The sequence below is a fragment of the Microcaecilia unicolor genome, chromosome 1, assembly GCF_901765095.1.
Source record: "Microcaecilia unicolor chromosome 1, aMicUni1.1, whole genome shotgun sequence".
Lineage (NCBI taxonomy): Eukaryota > Metazoa > Chordata > Amphibia > Gymnophiona > Siphonopidae > Microcaecilia > Microcaecilia unicolor.
The window spans coordinates 640,568,528-640,580,137 of record NC_044031.1 but is presented as its reverse complement, the minus strand read 5'-3'; the positions used below and the strand labels follow the sequence as shown (position 1 = coordinate 640,580,137).

Here is an 11,610-nt window from a genome sequence, read left to right as displayed (position 1 = left end):
GCGGTTAAAAGGGTGCCCAACATGGCAGTGTTTCTTCCTGCTGGGCTGCTTCAGGAGCGATACAATACATTAAAGAGTAATCCTGTCACTTTCCTCAAGGTGGAAAACCTGGGGTAGGGTATTATCAACACCCAGGAGCATTCAGTACAGAGAAATTACAAGTGGACCTTACTAGACTGGGAGACTGGGCATCTAAATGGCAGATGACATTTAATGTGAGCAAGTGCAAAGTGATGCATGTGGGAAAGAGGAACCCGAATTATAGCTATGTCATGCAAGGCTCCGCGTTAGGAGTCACGGAACAAGAAAGGGATCTAGGTGTCGTCGTTGATGATATATTGAAACCTTCTGCTCAGTGTGCTGCTGCGGCTAAGAAAGCAAATAGAATGTTAGGTATTATTAGGAAAGGAATGGAAAACAAAAATGAGGATAATATAATGCCGCTGTATCGCTACATGGTGCAACCGCACCTCGAATATTGTGTTCAATTCTGGTCGCCGCTTACTACTACTACTTATCATTTTTATAGTGCTACAAGGCATATGCAGCGCTGTACACCATACACAAAAAGACAGCCCCTACTCAAAGAGCTTACAATCTAGATAAGACAGGTAAACAGACAGAACAATAAGGGTAAGGGAATAAAGAGGTGAGGCTAAAAGGACAGGGCAAGTGAGTGGTGGTTAGGAGTCAAAAGCAGTGGTAAAGAGGTGGGCTTTAAGTTTGGACTTGAAAACGGCCAAAGACGGGGCTAGACATACAGGCTCGGGTAGTCTATTCCAGGCGTGAGGTGCAGCAAGATAAAAGGAACGGAGCCTGGAATTAGCAGTAGAGGAGAAGGGGACAGATAAGAGTACCCGAGAGGCAGAGTGAATGCACTTATAGGTCAATAAGAGAAAATTGAATTGAATGCGGAAACGGATAGGGAGCCAGTGAAGTGACTTAAGGAGAGGGCTAATGTGAGCATAGCGACTTTGGCGGAAAATGAGTCGCGCACCAGAGTTTTGAACTGATTGAAGAGGAGAGAGATGGCTAAGAGGGAGGCCGGTGAGAAGCAGGTTACAATAATCAAGATGAGAGGTGATAAGAGTGTGGATAAGGGTTCTGGTAGAGTGCTCAGAGATGAAGGGACGGATTTTGCTGATGTTATAGAGCAAGAAACGACAGGTTTTGGCAATCTGCTGAATGTGAGCAGAGAAGGAGAGAGAGGAGTCAAAGATGACCCCAAGGTTACGAGCTGATGAGACAGGGAGAATGACTGTGCCATCCACAGAAACAGAGAAAGGGGGGAGATGAGAGGTAGGTTTAGGGGGAAAGATGAGAAGCTCGGCTTTGGCCATGTTAAGTTTCAGATGACATTGAGACATCGAGGCAGCGATATCAGACAGTCAGGCTGAAACATTGGTCTGGATGCTGGTTGAGATTTCGGGGGTAGAGAGGAAGATTTGGGAGTCATCAGCATAGAGATGGTATTGGAAGCCATGGGATGATATCAGAGAGCCAAGGGAAGAAGTGTAGATGGAGAACAGGAGAGGACCGAGAACAGAACCCTGAGGCAAACCGATTGGTAGAGGGATAGAAGTGGAAGAGGATCCACCAGAGTGTACACTAATGGTGCGAAGCGAGAGGTAGAAGGAGAACCAGGAAAGAACAAAGCCCTAGTTAAACTTCCACAAAGAAAGTCTGTGCACACCTCTGGCATCTCTGGGTTTTATAACAGTGCTGGAGCATTTTAAACACTTTAAACATTTTAACTAAAATGTGTCAATGCCAGTCTCCATTTGGATCACTGTTTCTGGGTCTCCTCTTTACCTCCCTGTCCTCTGCAAGATGCCCCCTCTCTGGGAAAGGGGGGGCAAGGTAAAGGCTTCTTTTTCTATATTTACAGCAGCCATCTTGGACTCCCATATTGAGGGTACAAATGCTTTATAGTAGTCCAGTAGTATGCTTGTACATAAACAATCAGACTTCTTAGGTTTATCCTCTGCACAGAGGCATTACACAGAGTTGTCCCCGGTCACTACTTCTCTTTGATCTGGCACTGGAATCCTGATTTTGTGTTGGGCTACAAGATTAATTGGTCAAAATCAAAGTTAATACCACTCAATGTGCATTGTACAAAAGATCTGGTGACCAATTTTTCATTCCAGTGGCAGATGAAAAGGATTAAATATTTGAATATTAAACTTTTTTCCATCTTTTTTTAGATACTATAATTGCAAATGATAGGGGTCAGAATAGAAACTGTAAAGATGTTTATTGCTCCAGTTTTATAAGCAAATTGGCAGGCTGCTGCTAAAATGTATTTGAAAAGACCATAGACCTAGGTTGCTCTGTCTACTTTACAAAGATCTAGAGAGGCTGGTGGAGTTAATCCTCCTCATTTCTTTCATTACCACCTGGTGTTTATTTTACATCAGGCTATATGATACCTCGGAAGGGCTAATCCTGGCCTTGCACCATATGAACTCCAATTTATCCTAGGGCCTCCTTTCCAATACAGCTTAAAACTAATTAGATCTTCACATCAACGCTTCAGGCTTTTATTTCTCAAGAGAATGTTTGGGATAAAACTCAGAGAATCCAGGAAGATCCTTTTGTGGAATAATCCACATTTCTGCTTTGACTGGAAAAACATTTACTGGAAGGACTGGGCCTAGTGGAAAATCTGGACTTTGAAAGACTTAGAGGGCATTTTCGAAAGAAACGTCCAAGTTGCGATTTAGACATCCTTACAAAACGTCCAAATCCAGGGGCGAGGAAACCCGTATTTTTGAAAAAAATGGACGTCCATGTTTCGTTTCGAAAATACCGTCAGAGACGTCCAAATCCTTAAATTAGGACATCCCTAGATTTGGACGTCCTTGGATCTGGACGTTTCTGACTTTCGGTGATTTTTGAAACCAAAGACATCCATGTCAAAAACTTCCAAATGCAAGCCATTTGGATGTGAGAGGAGCCAGCATTTGTAGTGCACTGGTCCCCCTGACATGCCAGGACACCAACCGGGCACCCTAGGGGGCACTGCAGTGGGCTTCATAAATTGCTCCCAGGAACATAGCTCCCTCACCTTGTGTGCTAAGTCCTCCAAAACCCACTACCCCCAACTGTACACCACTACCATAGCCCTTACGGGTGAAGGGGACACCTATATATGGGTACAGTGGGTTTGTGGTGGGTTTTGGAGAGTTCGCTGTTTCCTCCACAAATGTAACAGGTGGGGGGGGGGGGGGGCTTGGGCCTGGGTCCGCCTGTCTGAAGTGCACTGCAATACCCACTAAAACTGCTCCAGGGACCTGCATGTGCTGTCATGGACCTGTGTATGACATCTGAGGTTGGCATAGATGCTGGCACAAAATATTTTTAAAGATGTTTTTGATGGTGGGAGGGGGATAGTGACCACTGGGGGAGTAATGGGAGGTCATCCCCGATTCCGTCCGGTGGTCATCTGGTCATTTCGGGCACCTTTTTGTGCCTTATTTGTAAAAAAAACACGTCCGGGTTAAAAGGTCCAAGTGTTCGTCAGGGACATCCTTGCTGTTTTCGATTATGGTGCAAAGATGCTCAAGTCCCGTCTTCGCTACGCCTCTGACATGCCTTGAAATTTGGATGTCCTTGCGACGGACTGCAGTTGGAGACGTCGAAAATCGGGTTTCGATTATACCGATTTGGACGTCTCTGGGAGAAGGACATCCACCTTCCGTTTTATGTCGAAAGATGGACGTCCTTCTCTTTCGAAAATGAGCCCGTTAATATGTCAAGATAAATATCTGTCTTTTTCAGCCTTTTGGAGCAAGTTTGGAGTACCCTTTTCTCAATTTGTTCAAGATCGCCCACATATTAGATTTACAGCATTGCTCCTTTATAAACAACTGCATCCTTATCCATATTTGCAGTCTTCAGTGGAGCTGCGCTCTGCTTGGAGTGGTGAGCTAGGAGTGCCCATTTTGGAAGATCAGTGGTCTAATTTCTGGATTCAGAGTGATAGATGTATGAAATCAGTGTCTCTTTGTCAATTGATATGTTTCTTAGTTCACAGAATTCAATGAATTCTGGTATGACTCCATAACATATATCCACAGTCTTCAAACCTGTGTTGAAACTGTGGGTCACATGATCTTTTATTGTCCGCCAATACTCTAGTTCTGGTGTCAGGTATGACAGCGAATTGCTGAGGTCTTGCACTCACCTGACCCTCTGACCTATGCTGGGGTTTTTTCCCCCTCATGACTTTTCTAGGGGCAAAGAGGAACAGGCATAGTGATGACTATATGGTTATATGATTGCAGTTGCTGGTCAAATAATCACTTAAGTTTCTGTTTTTGGTGGAATTGACTATGTTTGGTATATAAATATGAATATATCCTAGCAGAGAAAATAGGCTGAATTGACAAATTATTGAAGATAAGGAATACGTAGATGTATTACCCTTTTAACTTCTATTGCACTGCTGTTCTTGCAGTATAACTGTTGCTTTTATTTTGATGTTTTGTGGATTATTTTCCTGCTCTGGAAAGGGTAGCTGGGGTAAGGGCAGGTGGAAGTTGCACTTTTCAGTATTCTCTGTTCATTTCTTTATCAGATTGTTGGTGTTATACTTTGATGGTAATGTTATGGTTCTTATTCTTTCCATATGCTGTCTTATGTGATTTTGAAAGCAATAAAAAAAGATCTGAACAAAACTAGGGGGGGGGGGGGGGGGGGGGGGGCTTTGAATGGACTCTGCATTACAAAGAACAAAAATGGATTCATACTCTTTACTGAAGCACTGGATTGGATGCCACTCATTTGATCTCTGCTTCCTTATTTATAAAATAAAACAACGCTACCAAAATGGTATTCATGAAATAGGAACAAAAGTTACAAGTGCTATACATTTTGAAAACGATTTTGTTTTTTTGAGAAGCATGGATACTAACATCTGTGTTTTATTACAGGAGTGATCTTTCTGATGCAGCATTTGTGAAATGTAGTACTATGTCAGATGGTTATATACTGGCTTTAAGACTGAAACCAGATGCCAGTCTTCGAAAGTTAAGTAAACATTTTACTGAAAAAAAGGACCTATGAAGATGAGATGGCATAGCCATTGAGGAACTAAGGCACTTTGTGGGCTTATCATATACAGATCAGTCCATTAATAGTCATTAATAATCTAGCTCATGGATCTTTACATTGAGTAAGTCTACAGTAGTTTGCAGATTTGCCCTTTTTACAAAAATTACCGAGATTGGTGACATTTTTTAAACTAGATGATCTATTGAGAGAAGAAATTTTGAGAACCCAATAAAAGATAAGGTGGACTCTTGTTCTCAATAGCTCATGCCTCAATAAATTGGTTAGTCATTAATATGACACCAGCCTCTTTGTATGTTTTTACTGCTGCAGACTAAATTGATTGCCACTCTGAAAGTTTTTGCATGATAATTTTACCCCTAAAATATATCTGTTACCACTTTGATAGATGGCTAATTTTGGTCTTATACCTTTTTATTTTAACAGTGGGCATTCAGCTGCTTTCCAGAGAAATGACACTAACAAACCAAACTTCAGTGCATGAATTCATCTTGGTAGGATTTACGGACCTTTATAATATACAGAGTTTTCTCTTCATAGCTTTTTTCTCCATGTATGTTCTTACCCTACTGGGAAACATCAGCATCATCGCAATAATTAAGATTGCTCCCAGACTTCACACACCCATGTACTTTTTTATTAGCAACCTATCGTTAATAGATGTATGTTATTCCTCTACCATCACTCCAAAAACATTGCTCAACATAGCACTGGAGACAGAAGACATCTCTCTTCCTGGATGTGTTACACAAATGTACTTTTTTGTGGCTTTGTTAATTGCAGAGTGCTTTCTTCTTGCAGTGATGGCATACGATCGTTATGTGGCTATATGTAACCCACTACTTTATCTTGTTGTTATGAACAAGAGGGTTTGCATCCTAATGGTGACCATTTTATATATAATAAGCTTGATACTTTCTGCAGTACATACAAGTAATGTCTTTTCTGTGTCATTCTGTGGTCCCAATAAGATTAGTAATTTCTATTGTGATCCCTCTCCACTTTTAAAACTTTCCTGCTCCGATACCTCTTTCAAGGAGGTAGTGCTTTCTGCTATTTGTGCTACTGTTATCTCCATCAGTATTACAGCAGTATTTCTTTCATACATTTACATTATCTCCACTATCCTGAAAATCCGCTCATCAGAGGGCAGACGCAAAGCCTTTTCCACATGTGCCTCTCATTTCATCACAGTGACTTTATATTTTGGGAGTCTTGTCTTTATCCATGTATTCCCTAATTCTCATCACTCACTAAACAAAAACAGATTTGTTGGTTTGGTTTATACAATGATAATCCCTATGTTAAACCCTATGATCTACAGTCTCAGAAACAATGATGTCAAACAAGCAGTGAAAAAAGTCTTGAAGATAAAACAATCTTCTTAATAAAAACATTGCTTGCTATATTTATATTAAAACAAAGATAAGTATTTTAAAATGAGTAAATGTTTTCCCCTGGATTCTATAAAGAGTGACCAAATATCTATGCCCAAATTTGGGCACAATACAGAGATGTGCATGCAATCTAATTGATTAATGAGCCAATTAACATAAATAATTAGGAGCTAACAATACATTATTGATATTAATTGGTACCAATTTGAGGTTGCATGTGCATCTGGCTGTGTGCTATTCTATACATCTGGGTGCCCAAAAGGGGGCATGGCCATTATAGGGCATAGAGGGTCAGGGATGTTCACAAAAAGATGTGCACAATAGGGGCAGACAGTGCTCTGGGCCTCCGGGCAGTAAGGATAATTGTGCCCCCCTGGGCACTGGCTTTACCCCCCATCAGCACACTGCCACCCTCCCACGCATTAGTGCGCCCTCCACAGATCTACTTATGAATCACTCTTCTAATTCAAGATACTCAAATAGAACAATTTCAGAAACAAATGTTGCTATTCAGGGGGGTAAGTTATCACTGTTGGCTACCATTAAGGTATATTATTTAGGGAGAAGTTATCAATGTGGCCTACTGTTAAGATGTGTTATTTTACTGTTAACCCCAGTTATTAGTAACTAGGTCTTATTGCATAAAATAGGACCTGTGCTAAAGTACTTTTTTTTGTGCTTAAGCAAGACTTCACTCCATGATTGCTGGTGTTTTCACCACATGAACTTGTGTTTACCAACATAAAATACTCAGTTTGATATCAATAAGGAATGTCTGATCTATTGGGGCTCTTTTTGTGCTATTTTTTTCCTTCTAAAATACCTCTGAAATCGGCAAATGGAAGGTCAAGGTCCAAGTATACTCTTCTGATCCAGATTCTGCACCTCCATTGACACAGGCCACCATTGTGGGCTTCCTTCAGAAGACAACAGTAGGTTCTTCAGGAAGTGATGGTGCCTGTTGTAAAGTGTGAGCTGCAGGATAGATGGAAGAATCACTGAACCCCAAATTCTTTGCTCCCCACCATTCCCCTTTTGTGTTTACATTGGCAATGCAGCAGATTGTGACAGATGATCCCCTTCTTCCTTCTCTCTTTTGTCTTATTGTGGAGCAGAAAAGGGGGTAGAGGAATGAAGTGGCCTGAGAATAGCCCAGTGACAGTGGACTAAGTGCTGGAACAGCTGAACTGATTGGTGGGTGTGTTATATAGGCACCAATCAATTTTGAGCTGTGAGCCTGATTATCTTGAGGGAGCTGTTGGTGGGCAATTTTTCTGAGGAGCTTGGGCTGAGGAGACGGCATTGAAAGGGAAAGGGGAAAGGAAAGGGGGTGGAATTTGATATAACACATTTCTCTGGTTACAGTTAAAGTGGTTTATACATCATATACAGGTACTTATTTTGTAGCTGGGGCAATGGAAGGTTAAATCACCCATCCTTGTCAATGTAGGGAGGAGCAAAGGTTTTGGTTAAGGGAAGGGTTTGAGTAATCATCTCGTTTACTATAGCTTGATGGGGAAGGATAAGCATGCTAAGAACTCACGTGGGTTGAGGGATGGGGTAATCCCGTGTGTGTCACCATCATTGGATTTAAGGGGTGACTGGGCAGAGTTTGCTATTAGTGCAAACTATGCTGATTTGAGTTTATCCACATGAGCCTTTGTGCTTTCTCATCTGTGCTTAGGTTGTAACTGTCTGATCTGGATGTTCCTTTTAGGAATGTGGACTGTGGGTGGGATGTTGGAAATTTCTAAGGGAATGTTTGGGGGATGACAGTTACCAAATTTATTGTTGAAGTCTGTTGATGATTAATAAAGCTACAGCCATTTTTGTCACGTGAAGTTTAGCTTGCTTGTGTATTTTTTTATTGTTGTGAATCAACTGGGAATGTATGAGTGCCTATGCTGTAGTCCAAGTTTTCAGATTGCACAAGCCTAAGTATAAAAAATGAACAGCAACCTGGAGGTGTAGGGGGGGGGGGGGGGCTGGAGAAGCTGGTATCTCAAGTGGAGGGTACATGAAAGTGCCTCAGGCTTGATGAAGGGCCAATTTATCACCCACAGGAAATTAAAAGCATTGGATAACCAAAAGAGAAGGTTAAATATGCAGTTTCACAATTTCCCAAAATCTCAATTAATATGTTATTTATCATTTATCATTTATTGAGACTTGATATATTGCCAAATCAGTACAAATCAATGTGGGATACAATACTCAAAAATGGATAAAACAAAAAAGAACTACAAAATATGATAGGACAGCACACTAAACCATCCACACAACAGAAGAAGGACAACCTGCAAAAGACAGTCGAGAAGACATCACCATCATCTCAGGCTCCCTATTGCTGAAATATTATCCAGCCAGCCAAAATGCCTTGGAAAACAGGAAGGTCTTCAGAGGCATCCTAAATTTCTTGAAAATATGGGATAAAAATATGTTGGAGAAATGTTGAAGATCTCAGGAGACTCCATTTCAACAAAAGAAGAAAAAAACTCTGCAGATTGTTAAAAATTGATGGAGATTTTGGAAAATTCTAGGGGAGCAGAAGAGGTTTAGACTATTCCAATCATCTCCTTTGCTTTGGATCTTGAGCCTTTTATCCTTTATATGGAGACACTAGGGGTCCTTTTACTTAGGTGGGCTAATGGATTTAGCACATGCTAATAAAGCGTGCACTAAATGATAAGAAGCCCATTATATTCTTATGGGCATCTTATCATTTAGTAACAAAAAATACTATCCCCAAAATGTGTCATCAACTGTAGTATAACAGTCTAAATTACTCATAAGATGGGAGGAAAAGCCTCAAAGAGATCCGGACTGTCACTCTCTTGGAGCTGAAAAACTCTTCATCGTTGGCAGAAAAACCTCACCACCTATTATTTTTTTTAGCAAACAACAGCACTAGAATAAACTGTTATATATATATATATTCAAAAGGATTACACTATTTTTAAACAAACTGGACCGATATTTGGCAACTAAGGTTTAATCCCAAAAAATGCAGGGTCATGCACTTGGGTCACAAGAATCTGAGGAACAGTACAGTATAGGGGGTGAAGTGCTTCAGTGTACGAAGGAAGAGCGGGACTTGGGGGTGATTGTATCTGATGACCTTAAAGCTTCCAAACAGGTAGAAAAAGCGACGGTCAAAGCCAGAAGGATGCTAGGGTGCATAAAGAGAGGCATGGCCAGCAGGAAAAAGGAGGTGATAGTGCCGTTGTATAAGTCTCTAGTGAGGCCCCATTTGGAGTACTGCGTGCAGTTCTGGAGATTGCACCTACAGAAAGATATAAACAGGATGGAGTCGGTCCAGAGGGCGGCTACAAAATTAGTACGCGGTCTTGAACACAAAAATTATAGGGACAGGCTTATGAACCTTAACATGTATACGCTGGAAGAGAGGAGGGAGAGAGGAGACATGATAGAGATGTTTAAATATCTCAAGGGCATTTATGTACAGGAAGAGAGCCTTTTCCAAATGAAGGAGAGCTCTGGAATGAGGGGGCATATGACAAAGTTAAGAGGGAATAGGCTTAGGAGTAATCTAAGGAAGTACTATTTCACAGAAAGGGTGGTGGAGGCGTGGAATGGCCTCCCGTTGGAGGTTGTGGAGTCGAGGACTGTTCCAGAATTTAAAAAGGCATGGGATAAGCATATGGGATCGCTTAGGAACAGGAAGAATTAGGGGTTACAGAGGATGGGCAGACTGGATGGGTCATATGGCCTTTTTCTGCCATCATGTTTCTATGTTTCTAAACTGAAGTGTACATATCTAGCCCTCTTTTGCCATCAAAAACATCCCCAGACCAACGTTGGCCAGCGTTTAGCTTTCGCTGTTTCAAGGTTGTGGCATACAATTAAGGACGTTGAACAAAGTCAGGAGGCAAAAGAACAGGCTTCTTCCTCGGCCCCAGATCACCCACTGGGAGAGTTCCCGGCAGTAATCAGCAGCATGGCCACATTGGTATGTGCTGCCTGATTACCGCATGAGTAGGCGTGAGCCCTTTTTGCCAAGTAAATAGGTGGCATTAAGGGCTCAGGCGATAAATAGCTGCAAGCTACTTTTTATATTAGCACACGTTAATTTACTGACCCATTAAAAAAAGGCCTTTTTCCCAGTTGCAGTACAAAATGGCCCAGCACATGCCAATTTCACGCGCCCACACAGAGAAGGGCAACGAAAAGTGGATGGGATGACTTCCCAATGAGGAAAGGCTAAAGCGGCTAGGACCCTTCAGCTTGGAGAAAAGATGGCTGTGGGGTGATAAATGATAGAGATCTATAAAATAATGAGTGGAGTGGAAAGGGTAGACGTGAATCGCTTGTTTATTCTTTCCAAAAATACTAGGACTAGGGGGCACACAATGAAGCTACAAAGTAGTAAATTTAAAACGAACCAGAGAAAATTTTTCTTCACTCAATGTGTAATTAAACTCTGGAATTTGTTATCATAGAATGTAGTAAAAGCAGTTAGCTTAGCAGGGTTTAAAAAGGTTTGGATAGCTTCCTATAAGACCATAGACCATTATTAAAATGGACTTCCAGATGGAGTACAATTCTTCAGTTCAAGTCATCATGGGCTAGGTTCTATATATTGTGCCTGAAATTTCTGTATAGAAAAAAAATATGCCAAGGCATATACTGAAAAGTATGGCTAAATTTTATAGAATATGCCCAAAGTTCCACGCGGTTTATAGAATATGCCCAATACCCATCTGTATGATTAAATTTAGTCACGGCCAGTTACTCCAAGTAAAACTTGGTTTAAATGTCAGTGCCTAAATTATGCATGGATTGGGTGTATTCTATCACAATGAACATAGATTTTAGAAATGTCCATAATATGCTCATGGACACGCCCCATTTTCAACTATGCAACTTAGAACTTAGGCATATCATGTTACAGAATATGCTTAAACTGGGCCTTCAGGATTGAGAAAAATGTAGTCCTTTATTTATGATGAAGACCCGACACGGGCCGTGTTTCGGCGTATAAACGCCTGCATCAGGGGTCAAAGGACTCCTATAAGTCAGCTAATTGACTAGTGAACAAGGATGTGGAATAAATCAGGATATATTTCCCGCTGTTTGACCAGCTCATTTGTAGAACGCTTTCAGCCGCGTAAACCGC

General features: G+C 41.3%; 1 protein-coding gene across 1 annotated transcript; it reads left to right on the top strand.

Moving 5' to 3' along the window:
- The first annotated feature begins 5,528 nt into the window (after nucleotides 1–5,528).
- On the top strand, nucleotides 5,529–6,464 carry LOC115461103 (olfactory receptor 1038-like). The gene has a single exon (XM_030190685.1). The coding sequence runs from the start codon at nucleotides 5,529–5,531 to the stop codon at nucleotides 6,462–6,464; it is 936 nt and encodes a 311-aa protein (XP_030046545.1).
- Nucleotides 6,465–11,610: the final 5,146 nt, after the last annotated feature.